General features: G+C 33.7%; 1 protein-coding gene across 4 annotated transcripts in view; it reads left to right on the top strand.

Moving 5' to 3' along the window:
• Positions 1-18,903, top strand: part of LOC136031002 (snake venom 5'-nucleotidase-like) — a 102,740-nt gene extending 83,837 nt beyond the window's left edge. For 2 of the 4 annotated variants that reach the window (XM_065710167.1, XM_065710176.1), the window contains exons 10-11: positions 13,824-14,042; positions 18,618-18,903. In XM_065710167.1, coding sequence (XP_065566239.1) covers positions 13,824-14,042; positions 18,618-18,826 — 428 coding nt within the window. In that variant the 3' untranslated portion in view covers positions 18,827-18,903. The remainder of the gene's footprint in view (positions 1-13,823; positions 14,043-18,617) is intronic. The other 2 variants (XM_065710184.1, XM_065710192.1) reach the window with 2 other exon arrangements.
• The last annotated feature ends 316 nt before the right edge of the window (positions 18,904-19,219 follow it).

The following is a 19,219-nucleotide window of genomic DNA, read 5'->3' as shown; positions in this document are numbered from 1 at the left end:
CCAATATAAGCTTTAAACTCCCCCACAACTAAAAAATAATAATTTTTATATCGACAACGTAAATGTCTTATCTCTTCCTCAAGCAGATCCCATATTGATTCATTACTATATGAGCTATACTGAGGAGCTATATATACCACTCCAAGCATCAATATTTTTCCCTTTGTAAGAGGAACTCGAACCCATTCAATGTTTTCTGAATTACTAGGAATACGTACATAATTTTACAAACAACCCTGATTAATTAACGCTAAAATACCGCCACAATATCTCATATTTCCAGCCGCTTTTCTAGTCAATTTTTCTTCTGAATAACCTCTGAAAGTTGGCGCTGAATCGTCACTATGCCATGTCTCAATTAAAGCAATAACATCCACGTCATGTAGATCTTGTAATATATTGTCTACCTTATTTTTTACACCTTGGATATTCCATGAAACTATACGCAAAGGGTGGTCATGACCGTAGTGTCCTTATTCACTTGGCAATAAAACATCATGTACCGATAGGACGTACGGCAAGACGGGATCTTCACTATGTGGGAATGAAAGTTGAGTGTAATCGCTAGTATATGCAGTAGCCAGGCGCTTTGATGGACCTTTATAGTTAAATTTTCCTCCACAACATTACGAATGTCACAACGGTTCTCGTCTTCTGGACTAATGATTTCACTAACTTTTCTAACTAACTTATTCGTAGCTTTTGGGAGATTTTCTAGTTTTTTTCAGTAGACCTTTATGCGCTTTTGGAGCGTTGTGGTGAAGGATCTTTTATACTGATCTTCACCAAAGTTTCGGTATAGCTCTCAAAATTTTCTGATACCGACTCACAAGCCTCGATAAAGTCCATTTTTCCAGCCACTGATTCAACCGGATCATTTCTTTTTTCCAAACGTCCCTCTATTCTGCCAGTTTGGCTTATTGTTTTCCCTGTTGGATACTACCTCTTTCGTGCAACTGAAGGAGAAATCGAAAATAAACATTTTCCCATCTATAAGCAATTTTCCCCCCTTCAGCTTTGCTGGATGACGTTTAGAAACGGCATCATTGAAGACCAATTTCAAATGCTTGGGCGCTTTCCTATGCCTTTGGGTGTAATTTGAAGCTGCCAATATTACTTGTCTTTAATAGAGGGTTAGATCTCAAAATAATGCCACGAATTTCAACTGAATTTACTTTTAATACCACTGGACCAGAAAGAATTCTAAACACATCTTTCACGTCATAGCAGGAAAGGCCTAGTTTGGGAATGTACTTATTAAGAGTCTTAAGAATTTCTTCTTTCAGAATGTTCGCTGGTGTATTAATGGGAGGAAAGTTATAGGATACTACATTTGACCTTAAAGCATCTGAGCGCTGATTAGCTGCCTTTAAATACTTTTTCAATATCTCGATTTCCTTTTTCATCTCTTTATTAGCTCGTGCATTTCCTACCGATTTCTCATTTATGGTAGCTAATTGGCTTTCAATCAATCAATAAATTTATTTAACCAATAAATTTACAACAAAAACACTTCACCATAGACTCCCCCGTAACGCTCTCTGGCCAGGAAACAACAGGGGAGAGACAAAAATGAAATGAATACTAGAAAATTTCAATATAATGCATTACAACCATTCAAAGACTCAACACATACACACAGACACACACAAAAAAAATCAAAAGACCCAAATATTAAGAGATTTTAATCCCCCCCCAAAAAAAAAAAATTATGAACATAGACTTCAAAACATTGAAAATTTCTTAAAATTCTTAAAGTTTAAAGGACTGAGGGAACACCACCATGAAGCTGATGAAAAGGGAATGATGCCAACGAAAATATGTAGAAGGACGCAAATCAAGTAATGGGCTAGTTGGGTTAGTCGTAGAACAATTTGTTTCCTGTATAAGTCTTCTTACCTTATCATACAATTTAGATAGTGGTTTCAAAAAAGAACCAATAGTACTGTCATCAGCAAAAGCAGTGAGAGTGTCCTCATCCTGCGAAAGGGATTAATTTTTTTTTTAGCATTGAAGGACTAAGGATGACACAGGCGACAGCAGACAGTAAGTTTCTGTTTCTTAACTGCAACAATGAGGTCATTAACATAAATCAAAAACAGAAACGGTCCAAAAATAGAGTCTTGAGGAACTCCAAACTCAACTTTAGACAAAAAGCGGGAAAGGAAACCCACGGAGATATTAATACCTCAAAAACAGGGATAAAAAAAGTTCGTGGTAACGAACTCTAGTAAGGAGCGACCCGGTTCAATAGTAAACGAAACTCTAAAAAACGGAATTTCGATGCTAAAAGATATATCAAAAGAATTGAATTTTTATGCTGATTTTAAATATATAAGTTTCATCGAATTTAGTCTTTGTCATTAAAAGTCACGAGCCTGAGAAAATTTGCCTTATTTTGGAAAATAGGGGGTAACACCGCCTAAAAGTCTTAGGATCTTAACGAAAATCACACCATCGCATTCAGCGTATCAGAGACCCCTATAGAAAAAATTTCAAGGTCCAATCTACAAAAATGTAGAATTTCGTTTTTTTTTTGCCATAAGACAAATCACGGGTACGTGTTTATTTGTTTGTTTGTTTTTCTGTTTTATTTTTTTCCCCGGGGCTCATCGTATCGACCAAGTGGTCCTAGAGTTTTGCAAGAGGACTCATTCTAACGGAAAAGAAAAGTTCTAGTGCCCTTTTTAAGTGACCAAAAAATTGGAGGGCACCTAGGCCCCCTCCCACGCTCATTTTTTTCCCAAAGTCAATGAATTAAATTGTGAGATAGCCATTTTGTTCCGCATAGTCGAAAACCATAATAACTATGTCTTTGGGGATGACTTACCCTCCACAGTCCCTGGGGGAGGGGCTTCAAGTTACAAACTTTGACCAATGTTTACATACAGTAATGGTTACTGGGAAGTGTACCGACGTTATCAGGGGGATTTTTTTGGTTTGGGTGTGGGGTTCAGGGGAGGGGGCTATATGGGATGATCTTTCTTTGGAGGAATATTTCATGGGGGAAGAGAAATTCAATGAAAAGGGCGCAGGATTTTCTAGCATTACTATTAAAAAAAACAATGAAAATATAAACATGAAAAAGTTTTTTACAATTGAAAGTAAGGAGAAGCATTAAAACGAACAGATATTATTACGCATATGAGGGGTTCTAAAAATACTTTAGCATAAAGAGCGAGGTATTTAGGAGGAGATAAATACTTCGCTCTTTATGCTAAAAAAATTTTAAGTAATTTCAACTATTTATTCTACGGCCTTTTTGATTCAGGGGTCATTCTTAAAGAATTGGGACAAAACAAGATTTAGTGTGAAGAGCGAGGTATTAACTAGGGGACGAACCCACTCATATATATAATCAAAAATATAATAATATAAAAGTTTGTTACGTAAGTTAATTCTTAAGTTACGTATATTTTTTACTAATAAAAACGTTCGTTAAAAATTAAAAGATCTAGTTGCCTTTTTAAGTAACCGAAAAATTTAAGGGCAACTAGGCCTCCTTCCCCGCCCCTTATTTCTCAAAATCGTCTGATCAAAACTAAGACAAAGCCATTTAGCCAAAAAAAGAATTAATATACAAATTTCATTGTAATAACTTATGTACGGAGAGCCAAAATCAGACATGCATTAATTCAAAAACTTTCAGAAATTAAATAAAAAAACAAGTTTTTTGAAATGAAAGTAAGGAGCGACATTAAAACTTAAAACGAACAGAAATTACTCCGTATATGAAAGGGGCTTTTCCTCCTCGACACCCCGCTCCTTGCGCTAAAGTTTGATTCTTTCTCACAACTCTACTTTTTAAAACAATAAAAAACTTATAGCGTAAAGAGCAGGGCGTTGAGGAGGAAAAGCCCCTTTTATATACGGAGTAATTTCTGTTCGTTTTAAGTTTTACTGTCGCTCCTTACTTTCATTTCAAAAAACTTTTTTTTTATTTAATCAAACAGTTCGTGGTAACGAACTGTAGTAAGGAGCGACCCGGCTCAATAGTAACCAAAACTCTAAAGAATTGAATTTTGATATCAATAGCTACATCAAAAGAATCGCATTTTAATGCTGATTTTAAATATATAAGTTTCATCAAGTTTAGTCCTACCCATCAAAAGTTACGAGCCTGAGAAAATTTGCCTTATTTATGAAAATAGGGGGAAACATCCCCTAAAAGTCGTAGGATCTTAACGAAAATGACACCATCAGATTCAGCGTATCAGAGAACCCTACTGTAGAAGTTTCAAGCTCCTATCTACAAAAATGTGGAATTTTGTATTTTTTGCCAGAAGACAAATCACGGGTGCGTGTTTATTTGTTTGTTTTTTTGTTTTTTTTTTCCCAGGGGTCATCGTATCGACCAAGTGGTCCTAGAATGTCGCAAGAGGGCTCATTCTAACGGAAATGAAAAGTTCTAGTGCCCTTTTTAATTGACCAAAAAATTTGGAGGGCATCTAGGCCCCCTCCCACGCTCATTTTTTTCCCAAAGTCAACGGATCAAAATTTTGAGATAGCCATTTTGTTCAACATAGTCGAAAACCATAATAACTATGTCTTTGGGGATGACTTACACCCCCACAATCCCTGGGGGAGGGGCTGCAAGTTACAAACTTTGACCAGTGTTTACATATAGTAATGGTTATTGGGAAGTGTACAGACGTTTTCAGGGGGATTTTATTTTATTTGGGGGTGGGGCTGAGGAGAGGGGGCTATGTTGGAGGATCTTTCCTTGGAGGAATCTGTCATGGGGGAAGAAAAATTCAATGAAAAGGGCGCAGGATTCTCTAGCATTACTATAAGAAAACAATGAAAAATAAACATGAAAACGTTTTTTCAAATGAAAGGAAGAAGTAGCATTGAAACTTAAGACGAACAGAGATTATTACGCATATGAGGGGTTCTAAAAATACTTTAGCATAAAGAGCGAGGTATTTAGGAGGAGATAAATACCTTGCTCTTTATGCTAAAGTATTTTTAGTAATTTCAACTATTTATTCTACGGCCTTTCTGATTCAGGGGTCATTCTTAAAGAATTGGGACAAAACTTACGATTTAGTGTAAAGAGCGAGGTATTAACGAGGGTACAAACCCCTCGTATACATAATAAAAATATAAGGTTATGAAAGTTTGTTACGTAAGTTAATTCTTAAGTTACGCATATTTCTTACTAATAAAAACGTTCGTTAAAATTAAAAGTTCTAGTTGCCTTTTTAAGTAACCGAAAAATTACAGGGCAACTAGGCCTCCTTCCTCACCCCTTATTTCTCAAAATCATCTGATCAAAACTAAGAGAAAGCCATTTAGCCAAAAAAGGAATTAATATGCAAATTTCATTTTAATAATTTATGTGCGGAGAGCCAAAACCAAACATGCATTAATTCAAAAACGTTCAGAAATTAAATAAAAAAAAACTAATTTTTTTAGCTGAAAGTAAGGAGCGACATTAAAACTTAAAACGAACAGAAATTACTCCGTATATGAAATGGGTTGTCCCCTCCACAATCCCTCGCTCTTTACGCTAAAGTTTGACTTTTTGCCACAATTCTACTTTTTAAAACAATTAAAAGCTTTAGCGTAAAGAGCGAGGGATTGTGGAGGGGACAACCCATTTCATATACGGAGTAATTTCTGTTCGTTTTAAGTTTTAATGTCGCTCCTTACTTTCAGCTAAAAAAATTAGTTTTTTTTTATTTAATCAAACCAAGCATCAGCCTGTCCTCTTACACCATTGTGTGATAGCTTATAGAGCAAAATCTCATGCATTAAAGAATCAAAAGCCTTACGGACATCAAGGAATATAGCAGCAGGAATCAAAGCAGAGTCAAGTGCGGCATGGAGAAAATTTAAAAGAGTTTCACAAGCATGCTCGGTAGAATGTTTAGCTCGGAGCCAAGGAAGCTAATCCTGAAAAAATCTTTTAGCCTCTAGAAAAGTAAGTAGATGGGAAAGCATGGTCTTTTCTGAAAAAATTTTGCTAAAAACAGACAGCAAAGATATGGGGCGATGATTGGCTGAATCATTCCGTGGTCCACCTTTATATAAAACAATTACTCTAGCTTCCTTAAGAGAACTAGGGAAAATCCCATTTTCAACAGAAAGATTTATAAGCTTCGTCAATGGAGAAATAACTGAAGGAAGAATGAACTGAACTACTTTAGCTGGAATGCAGTCAGGGCCAGACAATGACGAACAATTCAAGCTATTTACAATCCTGGCTACTCCAACATCAAAAGCAGGATATAACACCATCGATTTGAGACAAGGCGGCCCAAGATAAGTTTTGTAATGTGGTTGAGACTGCGAAGACCTGACTGAAGAAGCAGTAGTTTTCCCAATATTTGGCAAAATATGAAACTAGCTTTACAACTCAAGTAAATTTAGTTAGAACTTCAGGAAGCGTCTTTTCCAATGTCTTAGTCAAGCAAGGCATTAGGTACAACTTGATATTAATTTCTTCCAAAAAATGAGCACTCGCTCCTCTTTCAATAGACACTTCAAGGGAAATTAAATTTTTAAGGGAATAGTAGTAATAACCTTTAACCAACGACTGCCGAAGATTAAATATTTTTTTTTACTAATTCTGATATAGCTCGTTTCTAACTCTTAATTCCAATTTTCAATCTTTATTATAAAGTTCAATCAATAGCCACTATTGCAATCAAAACGTCATTGCGTCCTTGCTAAAAGACATACGAGCATAGTATCTAATCAGTACAAAATTGTTCACAAAGAAGTCCTTTATCGCTATCCAATTAATGCAAGTTTTATAACCATGTATTTCACTTGAAATATTGCTTTTTTAGACGATGTTCAATCGACAACTGCTGAATGAAAACTCACTTTCATTGACTCCCTTTTCAAGATTTACTGTTTTCATTTTATCGAATTTTAACTGATTTGCATTCTGTATTATAAGAATCCTTCTTTTTGAGTGGACTAAATAAAAAAAACAAGTTTTTTTTAACTGAAAGTAAGGAGCAACATTAAAACTTAAAACGAACAGAAATTACCTCGTATATGAAAGGGGCTGCTTCCTCATCAATGTCCCACTCTTTACGCTAAAGTTTGACTCTTTCTCTCAACTCCTCTTTTTAAAACAGTAAAAAATTTTAGCGTAAAGAGCGGGGCATTGATGAGGAAGCAGTCCCTTTCATATACGAAGTAATTTCTGTTCGTTTTAAGTTTTAATGTTGCTCCTTACTTTCAGTTGAAAAAACTTGTTTTTTTGTTTATTTAATTTCTGAACGTTTTTGAATCAATGCATGTTTTGATTTTGGCTCTCCGCAGAGAAATAAATAAAACGAAATTTGTATTTTTTTTTTTTTTTGTTAAAAGGCCTTTTCATACTTTTGATCGAATGATTTTGAGAAAAAAAGGAGCGGGGGAGGAAGCCTAATTGCCCTCCGATTTTTTGGCTACTTAAAAAGGCAAGTAGAACTTTTAATTTTTTTCGAATGTTTTTATTAGTAAAAGATATACATAACTTATAAATTAGTTTACGTAACGAACTTTTGTATTCTCATGTTTTTATTACATATATGAGGGAGTTCACCCCCTCGTCAGTACCTCGCTCTTTACACTAAAGCTTAAATCTTGTCCCAATTTATTAAGAATGACCCCTGAATAAAAAAAAACGTAGAATAAATAGTTGAAATTACTAAAAATACTTTAGCGTAAATAGCGAGGTGTTAGAAGGAGGTTAGCCCCAGCCCCTCATATGCGTAATAATTTCTGTTTGGTTTAAGTTTTAATTCTGCTCCTTACTTCCAGTTGAAAAAACTTTTTCATATTTATTTTTTCATTGTTTTTTTTTTAAATAGTGCTAGAAAATCCTGCGCTCCCTTCATGGAAATAAATTTATCGATGGAAAGTTCCCCCAACATATACCCCTCTTCTCAACCCCTCCCCCAACCAAAAAATTCCCCTGAAAACGTCTGTACACTTCCCAATAACTATTACTATATGTAAGCACTGGTCAAAGTTTGTAACTTGTAGCCCCTCCCACGGGGACTGTGGGGGAGTAAGTCGTTCTCAAAGACATAGTTATAAGGTTTTTCGATTACGCCAAATAAAATGGCTATCTCAGAATTTGATCCGTTGACTTTGGGAAAATAATTAGCGTGGGAGGGGGCCTAGGTGCCCTTCAATTTTTTGGGTCACTTAAAAAGGGCACTAGAACTTTTCATTTCCGATAAATTGAGCCCTTTCGCAACTTTCTAGGACCGCTTGGTCGATAAGATTACCCCTGGGAAAAAAAAACAAAAACAAACAAACAATCAAACAAATAAACACGCATTTATGATCTGGCTTCTGGCAAAAAATACAAAATTCCACATTTTGTAGATAGGAGCTTGAAACTTCTACAATAGGGTTCTCTGATACTCTGAATCTCATGGTGTGATTTTCGTTAGGATTCTATGACTTTTAGGGGGTGTTTACCCCCATTTTCTAAAATAAGGAAAATTTTCTCAGGCTCGTAACTTTCGATAAATAAGACTAAACATGATGAAACTTACATATTTAAGACCAGCATTAGAATTCGATTCTTTTGATGTAGCTATTGGTATGAAAATTTCATTTTTTTGAGTTTTGGTTACTATTGAGCCGGGTCGCTCCTTTCTACAGTTCGTTACCACGAACTGTTTGAAACTCTCTATACTCCCTTGTCAGTCTGAAGGGACTTGCCCGTCTGGAGGAAAGGGTAGAGAGCCTTTCCCTCCCTGTACTTTAGCGGATTTTAACTTTAAGGCGTTTTGAGTTGTTTGTGTAGTTAGGTGCACAAAAGTCATTTTTTTAAGATTTTTCTTCCACCACTTAATTAACTTTTAACTAATTATTTTCTGTATTTTAAGATCTTGTCTTTTTTTAAGGAGAACTCTCTGTATCCAAACATGGAGCCTGAGATATTCTGAAGTTTGGGCTAATTCGGGATATTTTGGGATATTCTAAAGTTTCATTAAATTCTTTTTTTGTCTCATATTTTCTAGGTTAAATTTGTATTGTATTTCAATCATTTAAATCGGTTTTTTAGTTTCCATTTTATTAAATTCTGTCTGATTGTGTTCCGTATTTTAAGATTGGGTCTCTTTTTTAAGAGAACTCTCTGTATGGGGCCCGGGCTCTTCTGCAGTTTGGGCCCCTCATACCATTCAATTCTTTTTGTTTCTCAGATTTTCTAGTTTAAATTTTACTATATTTCAATTTTTAAGGTTTTCCTGCTTCCACTTTCTTAAATTGTAATCGATTTTTTACTGTATTTTAAGAATTGGTCTTTTTTATGATGAAGTCTTTATATACAACTCTAGGGGGCTGAGTTCTTCTGTAATTTGGGCCCATTCCAACATCCATTCCTTTTACCTCACAGATTCTGGCCTAAATTTTGCCGTATATCAGTGTTATAATGTTTTTAGACTTCCACTTTATTGAATTCTAGCCACTTCTCTCGCTCTATATCTAACTGTTGGGCCTGTGCTTTTCGAAAATTGAGTCCACCATACCATCTATTTCGTTTTATCTTACACTATCTAAGCTTAAATTTTACCGTATATAAGTGTTTTAAGGTTTTTCTGGATTCACATCATTAAATTCTAACCGATTATTTTCGGTATTCTAAAATTTCGACTTTTTTAAGGAGAACTATCCTTATCCAACACTACGTCTTGGGATATTCTAAAATCTTGGCCGATTGTGCCATTCAGTTCTGTTTTATATATAACACTTTCTAGCTTAAGCTTTATTATATTTCAATAAGTTTTCATGTGTTTCCACTTTATAAAGCTCTAACTGATCATTTCCTGTATTTTAAGATATGGTCTTCTTAAGGAGAACGCTCTATATCCCACTCTAGGGCCTGGGACGTTCTGAAGTGTGGCTCCATCATACCCTTCAATGCTTTTTATATCACACTTTCTAGCTTATATTTCGGCTTGTTTCAAACTAAGTTATATCTGTTTCCACTTTATTAAATTATAACTGATTACCTCCCATATTTTAAGATTTGGTCTTTTTCTAAGGAGAGCTCTATATATTATTCTAGGGACTGGACTCTTATGAAATATGAGCCCATCAATCCATCCAATTCTTTTTGTCTCACACTTTCTAAATTAGGTTTTGCCATATTTCAATCTTCCAGTTTTTTTTGGTTCCACTTCATTAGGTTCTAATCGATTATATCCTGTATTTTAAGATTTGATTAAGGTGAACTATTTATATGCAACTCTGGGGGCTGGGGTCTTCTGAAGTTTTGGCCCATAATATCATTCAATTTTATTTTTACCTCACTTTCTAGCTTAAATTTTACAGTATATCGATCTTTAAAGTTTTTCGCTTTGCACTTGACCTGAGACCTGGGCTTTTTTGAAGTATGAGTCATTCAGTTGTCTGAACTTATGAATGAAAATAGTTAATTGCCAGTTTCACTTCTTTTTTTTAAACCAACCTCTTCTTCTCTCAGTGGTACTGATAAATCAAATTAAAAATTAATTAAACATTTACAAAAAACTTAAATGCCACCTATACTTTAAATTACTTGAAAATAGTAGACGAAGAGTGGTTTTAGCATTATTGTACTGCTATCACTAAACTACAATAAAAAAGGCTCTCCCAAAGAGAGGACGTCCTCCCACTAAAGGAAGTCCCCGCTTACAGTGGCCACTTTACACCATAAAAAGAAATTTCTTTAATTCAATTTCTACCAAAAAGCCACTAAAAACAAAAATATTAATTATTCTTCTCCCAACCAAAAAACATTTGAAAAAACAATATTACAGCATCATTTCAGCTTATTTTTACGTTACATAAAATAAACACACTATTAAATACGAATCAAATAAGCTGAAATGACGATACTTCCCCGAATTTAACTTTCATTTTTTCCTTTTTATCCATTTTCTCCATTCCGGATTCGGCTGCTATTTATTAAAAAATAATAACAGTATAGTTTCCATTTACCTAACTGGCAACGTTGTTCTCACTCATACACACACTCCCCCAACTCAGAAACTCAAGCCTTCTTTTAACTCGTTTTTTCTTTCCACACATAAATTTCCATTTACAATTCAAAATAAAAAAAAATTCCACTCTTAATATCTAAATACCACAAATTAATATCTACCGTAATATCTACGGTAGAAATTAATGTCTACCGTAAATGGTCAACCACAATCTTTGAAAGATGCAATTGAGATAACAAAAAATATATAAACAGAAATTTGGCTATAATTAGAGACACGGGAGATATTTCTTTAAGCCCAATTTATAACAATTTAATATTAAAAGACTGTATCAATATTTTCGCCCAGTCCAATTTAAGACCGCCTGTCCGCACATCTAAAGAAAACCGGAATTGTAGACAGAAAAAAAAAATGTTGCAAGGCAAAGGATACTTTTTCAATCTAATTGGTAACTTGTCTTTCATTGATCTCAGGTTGGTTTTTGTTTTTGATTCAGTGTCTTTTCTCCTCTTGCAGAGTTCACTTAAGAACGTTAGATTTTTTTTTCTTCTTCTTTCTTTTTTTTGAGCACTGAGAACAACTTTGCGGAGGTCCTTGTCGAAATATTTGCTCGATTTTCATCTTCATATTTAGCTACTGGCTGACAAAATCCTCGTTTTTTCACCTATTTGAATTTTGTTTTTTCATTTATTATTCCCTTTCTTGTTTTCATCCCATAAAACCTTTATGAAAGCTAGGGCATTTGTATCCAAATTCGTTGGAGTAGGCTCATTTAGTATGGGAAGCAACCAATTCCTTGTCATTTCAAAGTGAACTTGGGATCCATTTAAAAGTTCAAGTGTCATCCGGGTATGCATATTATAGCACATTTTTTGAAAATCCGGAAGACCAAGACCTCCAGATTTCTTTTGGCGAAAAAAAAAATCTTCTTACTCAGTTTTCAAGCTTACCGCTTCATATGAAACGCCACATATAAGTTTCGATTTTGTTTGCTATAGGTTTCAGGAAGGGCATTACTAGGGCCAGATAGAGTATTCGTGATACGCAGTAGCCTACATGTTCACGATAATTAATCTCTGAAACCAGGTAAGATGTCTCCCTCTATCGTTGCCACATAGAAGATGCTGAATTCAAGCAGTTTCTTGTCCCATTCACTTCGCCATCAGTTTCCTCTAACTGATAATTCAATTCCAAGTATCTTCATTGATCAATCAATCAATCAATCAATCAATTTATTAATACTAAAAGAAAAACTATTACAAAAGTAAAGCGGTTACTAGGCCCAAGAAGCTTTGCTTGTAATGGACCGCAGAGAACAAGAATAAAACTTTTATAAAATATATACAAAAAAAAAAAAAAAAAAAAAAAAAAAAAAAAAAAAAAAAAAAAAAAAAAAAAAACACTGAAACAAGACAAGGACATTTAACAGATAGAAGATTTAGAAGGAGATTTAACATATAGCTGAAAATGATTTTAAAAGAAGAGAAGTGACATACAAATTGGGATAGAATTAAAAAGAGAGACAAAAATTATTGAAATGGAAAGATCCGACGAAATAATGCCTCTGCAGAGAGAAAAAGAGATCAAAAAGATCCGAAGGGATGGAGTTCATAATAGAATTGACTGATATACAGGAAACCTCTGAGCTGCTGTAGAGGATCGTTTTGGTAAAATAAATCGTCGAGAAGAATTACGTAAAGAAGAAAAGTCCCTACCTGAGCCTGTCCGTGAGAAAAACTGCTGCAGGGTCGGTGGAAGAGTACCTAGAAAATCAGAATGCGCGAAATAAAGAGTACTTTTACCTATAATATGATCCAGCGGAGCTATTCCAGTATCATGATAAAGATCAGAGGAAGGGTAAAGCCGAGGGAGAAGAAAAGTAGCCAAAACGATAATATATTTATTTCGGTGGATTCACTAGTTTTATTTCTATTCATTCACCTAGCTAGAACATGATACTACTTGACTATTTCTTAAAAAATGATTAAACTCGCTTAAAAAAGTGGAGATTTTTTCGTTCTGTGTTTTTTGGATTTTTTAATATACGTTTTAATGGAAAAAGAAAAAAAACATAAATTATACCCCGCTCCTTGCGCTAAAGTTTGATTCTTTCTCGCAACTCTACTTTTTAAAACAATAAAAAACTGGGGTGTCGAGGAGGAAAAGCCCCTTTCATATGCGGAGTAATTTCTGTTCGTTTTAAGTTTTAATGTCGCTCCTTACTTTCATTTAAAAAAACTTGTTTTTTTATTTAATATCAATTAAGACCTAACACAACTAATGCCCTCCAAATACCAGGACATGATATGGATGAAGAATAATCAAAAATATCAACAAAGTAAATAAAAATACTTTCACCTCAGAAGAAGCTGAAAAAAAAACATAGCTAAGGCAAAATCATGTATTCTGCTACCAATTCCTTAACACTCAAAACTCGACTCCTTCGTTAAGACTCATAAATCAATATTAAAGTGCAAAAATTATAATTGTAAAGCTCAGAATTTAACAATATTTTATCAATTTTAAATCCCATAAATTAACTCATTAAAATCACATTTAGAAAACAATTCATTTTTTAACAGTCTTTAAAATTCACTTGCATCACAATTGGACTTAATTTCCTCACCTAACAAATTTCATAGTTTAGGCCCTTTGAAAACCACAAAGAACATTATGAGCTCTAAGAGCCATGCTCTGATGTTTAAAAACTTGCCTATAATTATAATGATGAAAGCGATGGACTGATATGACCTTAGATTCAACACAACTAGCACTTTAAAAGTTTCCTTAGTGGTAAATTGTTTAAAGAGAAGAAAGACCTAATTGGTTTTATATTGCTTGAGACGTACATTTAGAAATTCATATCCATTCTTGCAGTTTCACAAATTACAGGTATTCAAGTAGTTTGCGACACAACTAAGCCTCGGGGTACTAGAGTGAAGGAAGTCTTTGTAAGGTGCCGTTCATGCCGCATACCAGAATATTTCCCATTAAATGGAACTGAAGTATATAGAATTGCAACACTTAGTTTTCTAGCAAACGGTGGCGATGGCTACAACATTATCAAGACGGAAAAACTAAGCCACGAAAGCACTGGTGTGTCCTTTTTTTTTTTAGTTGACCTTTCAGTTGATTCAGTTGATGAATTTCAGTTGTAATTTTTTTAGCTGTGAGGGTTTTTTTTGTAATAGTTACGAAACACTTTTTGAATTAGTACAAAAGGAGCTAGAGGGGACAGCTGTAGCTTTGGTCTTTGAGCTCAAGGGGAGGACCTAGAGCTTTTTCGTGTAGAAAGGTAAAACAACCTACTTTTGAAATTGAAAACTTCTTTATGCAAAACTTTTTTTTACCCCAACTCATCAACTATTTAGTTCCGATGCTAGTTGATTGCGTCTGTGACCCATGTACGCGCCCAACTTCTAATGGCTTCTGATATGTGTGAAAATGAAACGAGTATTCACTTCAAGGGAATTAATAATAGGTACTCAATATCCCTCGTTACACACGTGACCTTATAATTCGTCCCTTATCGAAAACATTGGGTAATGAAGCAAAGTAATCTGTATCGGAAGATGAGGGTTAGGTTACAAGGCAGCAATGTGCTGTAAGCTTTGGTAAAGTATGTAAACAATTCTTTGCTGTAACACAGTTTTTTCTTTGCCTAAAAAGTACACTATATTTAAATTTCCTGGTCAAACAAGCAAAGCTTCCAACCTTCTATACCCCTTGGTTTGGTAAAATCACCCATGGAGGAAAAAAATATGTTAAAGATATGGGGTAAGAAAATCAGCTGTTTTTCGATTTGTCCTTTTCAATCTAATCATTTCAATATGGATTTAAGTATCCTTAAAAAAAAATCCATTTGAACACAAATAGCAACGCAGAAATTCTCAGTATAGTTCCCCCTTCCTTTTTCCAATATAAAAAGTATTTTAGGCTTTTACAATTCTGAAGCAATTACTGATTTACTTAATTACTGATGTTTGTATTACTAATTACTAAATACTAATTACTGATATTTGTACTTAATGTTTGTTACAGCGACCTGTTTCATTAAAAAAAAAATAATAATAATAAAAATTTTACGTAATATGTCTAGGAACAAAAGTGTTACCAGTGTTTCCACTTCTAGAGATTTCGCCCATAGATCTACGGAATTTGATGTTTGTCTATGGATAAAAGAGCAGAGCTGCGAAATATAGGAAAACCTCAAGTCCCCAGAGAATTCTGTCAAAAATTCTAATTTTAAGTTTGATATCATACCCAAATTCTGATACGATCTGATATGCGACCTTTCTTCGTCCGTGGTATTGGGAATATTTTTGTTTTTTATGCTGTAAGGGTTTTGGACAAAACCCTTAGAAAAAATTAAAGTTTGGAGAACCTTATTAGCCAGCAAAAGAGAAAAAAGTTTCAAACCAGGGCGAAATTCCGATCTTGCAACTGTGAACGGTAAGGAAGGAAAATCTTGCTGGGCTTTTGCAGTCACTTACTTGATTCATGAGGCTTTTGTAGTACCTAGTGGCTTGCCGGAAATTCTACTGGATTTGAAATACCATCGACTGATGTTCTACGGAGAACTTCCGTCGGATGATGGATTAAGAAAAATGGAAACACTGATTGCCACTGCACAGTAGTACAGCCCCTGAAAGGGGGTTTGAAAACCCTAGCAAAATTTCAGCCCTAATAAGACCAAAGAAATCGTTTTAGCACAATATGACAGAAATCACATTTTTTTTTTCTCTAGTAGGCTATGGCATATTTAGTTAGTTATAAAGGACGCAGCACCTCTACATTTTTGTGTGAATAGACTCTTTACCGATATTTTACTGTCACTGCTTCTACATGCTCAGCCATGGCAGGAAAATAATTAATAGAAACATATCCCTTATCATGTTTCTGAGAAAAAGGTGAAATCTATTATTTTGTAAATAAGGGCTTGAAACCACAGCTTTAAAATTCTCAGTCATAATAACTGCTTGGAGAAATTCTCGTCAAGACTAAATTAACTGAGAAGGATAGGAGAGAGGCAAAAATAATTTCTTTATTTGTACTATTTTTTGGGGAAAACTGAAAATATTCACATCCCTAGATTTTGAAATAAATTTAGATTAGCCCCCTCCCCGCTATATTTCGTGAAGTGATGTCATTGCAGGATTAAACACCTTTCTGGGGCCTTTCATTTTGCATTATGAACATTTTCTTATGTTCATTTGCTTTAAAACATAAATTTGAAATCTTGATTTTCACTGCCATGAAATCAGAATAAAAGTAAAATATATCAATGTATACATCATTACCGAAATTTGGAATTATTATATTTTAGATGCTGTTGATAAGAATATTTTCATACTTACCGTCCATTTATTCTAAAAGTTTTAATTATAACACGACACCTATCTAGTACAAATAAAGAAAAAGGAAGAGACTGGCTAGCTCTTATATGAAAGTAAAAAACAAAATTGAACCTTAAAATGAACAGAAATCATGCTAGATATAATAAGAAGTTGTTGCCAACTTTAACTTTTCTCTTTGCGCTAAAACGACAATTTTATGTGGTTGAAGAATGAATTCTCTTGCTCAAAAGAATATGGCAAATGATATATATATATATATATATATATATATATATATATATATATATATATATATATATATATATATATATATATATATATATATATATATATAATATATATATATAATATATATATATAATATATATATATACATATATATATATATATATATATATATATATATAATATATATATATATATATATATATATATATATATATATATATATATATATATATATATATATATATATATATATATATATATATATATATATTAAATACATGTTACAGTTCTTTGATAATGGACAAGCTCACAATGGGGCTCCCTAACTTTGGTTTAGCTAAGACTTGTGTTCGGTAAGTATGGGTGTTAGGATGTTTTAATTGCCAATCTTTGATCCATGACAATAAGAATAAAGAATGCCATATCAATATTATTTATAAAATAAAATATAAAAAAGAACACCATAAATCACCGTTGTAAAATAATATTTTAAAACGTTATTCCAAATATGCAATATTCATTAAAGTTACCTTTAAAAACTTACTATGGTAAGTATTGGTGCATCAGCTTTTAAGAAGGGTCAAACTAAAGAAGGGTTGATTATATCAATGATAATATGAAAAACAAGTCTGACTGATTCAAGATCTCTCTAAACATGGTTTTTTGTCTCTTATATCTAAAAAAAATAATAGGCTTTTCCTGAGAATTTTTTTTTTCACAGATGCATCTTTATTTGTATTATTATTTTCATTTTTTCCCAGAAGGATTAGTATCAAGATATTGATTGTAGAATATCAGTTAATGAATCACATTAACGCATTTCTTAATATGTATTAAATTTTAGAAAAAAAAAATTCATAGTGTTTTATTACAAGCCAGTCACGCTATGCCTGCTAACTTTATTATAGGTTTTGGCACTAGTAAAAGCAGAAAATAATTTCAAGACGGGAAACTTTTGAAAAACCCAGCCATGAATTGTCCTAAACACTTAGCAAACAAATTCATAAGTGAAAAACGAAAATTCAGAGAAGCAAAAAGTGTCATTATCAACTGCAACAGCTCAACGTTGCATTGAATGTATCCTCTATACCATCTGTTTTTCAGAATGCATACCGTGCGCAGCATTGCTAAGGGTTATGAGTTATTACATATTCATGTTCCAGCTACTGGAAAGGGGATGGGATCAGCGAATGTTTTTATGGAAAGGAAGCTAAGAAAGCCTCAAAACTTGCATTTTAGGATAAATTTTCCCAGCTTTTCATAAGAGCTTTGTAAGTCAATATCTGGAAGGAATTCATCTTGTAGACTATCTCTTAATTTTCAAGAACATTGTTGGACTGAGTGCAGAATGAGAAGGGAGTACATGAACCAAAATTCAACAATTAAATCACTAGGGTAAAATTTGTCGACTTTTCTTGAACGATTCTTCCGACAAATATTCCCTTCGGCTGGATAAACAGACTTGGACTAAGCCTGCACTATGGATGATCAAAAAAAAATAATTCCCTATTATTACAGACACATTTTTAATATGAAATAAAGGATTATGTTTAAATGCTTCTGTTATACAGCTAGGGAGGCATATCAGGACAATTATGGAGTGCACTTAAAATGGTAGACCATTATAGGCTAATTTCGTATAGATTAACCTGTGTCCACACAACGCATATTTGCACATTATTTGCCATTACTTTGAAAAAGAACAAAGGACTAACTAAATATACAAAACCGTCCATAGTAAATTTTTTATTCAGTTCTAACTTCTTATATGCGTTAACTTAATATCATCTTAACTTTCATATAGCTTTGAACATTGCTTATTTTTCTACTTTCATTTTCTTATGTCCCTCTTCCTTTTTTTCAAAAAGATTCCGTTTTCTTCCTTTGATTTGGCGACCGCAAAGATCCAAGACGATCAATAGTCGTTCAGTCTTATTCAAAATCTGCAAACGCATGTTGCAATTGAGCTTTAGTCTTGTCGGCCTGGGTCAATATTATTTGGAAATTTAGAGCAGCACAGACCGCAGTTAAATGGATAGAGCTGTCACTCAAATAACAACTCATTTTTAGTAGCTGTCTTTTTCAGGTATTCTTGACTTCGATGCGATATCTGGTTACGTTTCAGAGAACTCTCCTATTTGGATAGGAACTGAGCAACGTATTATGTTTAGAAATGTTGAAACAACTGCCGAAATTGAGGAGGCAGCTGAATTGACTAGTGGCTCAAAGAACACAGTGGATATAAGTTCGAGTTTCACCCTAGCAGGGTTATTTTTTATACTAGTTTCATCTTAACTCAAACAGATTTTTTTAATGTATCTAAACATTGATCGATTCAACTGTTTTTTTTTTAATTAAATTATTTAAAATGGTCTGTTTATCCTACATCCTTACGAGACAGCCAAGGCACTTACGTAGGGGGTTTTCATGCTTCCCCCTTAAATATCAAAATGTTGATATTGTGTCTAAAATTTCTTTTTCTTCTCATATTTTTACTAATGGCTGCTACTACATTCAATGTTGAGCACCCACATAACCCTTATCAATTCTTGTTACTTATACATTGCTGAAACTCCCTTCTAACAAACAGCATGCACAAAATATGTTTTGATTGTGACCAGCCTCTCTAAGGCTGTGGAGGGTCATGTCTTTTCCATAGGTATAATTATTTGACCTTTAGACTATTTC

Source organism: Artemia franciscana, chromosome 1 (assembly GCF_032884065.1).
Source record: "Artemia franciscana chromosome 1, ASM3288406v1, whole genome shotgun sequence".
NCBI classification, from domain to species: Eukaryota; Metazoa; Arthropoda; class Branchiopoda; order Anostraca; family Artemiidae; genus Artemia; species Artemia franciscana.
Note: the sequence above shows the minus strand (reverse complement) of the source record. Positions and strands in the feature narration are given on the sequence as shown.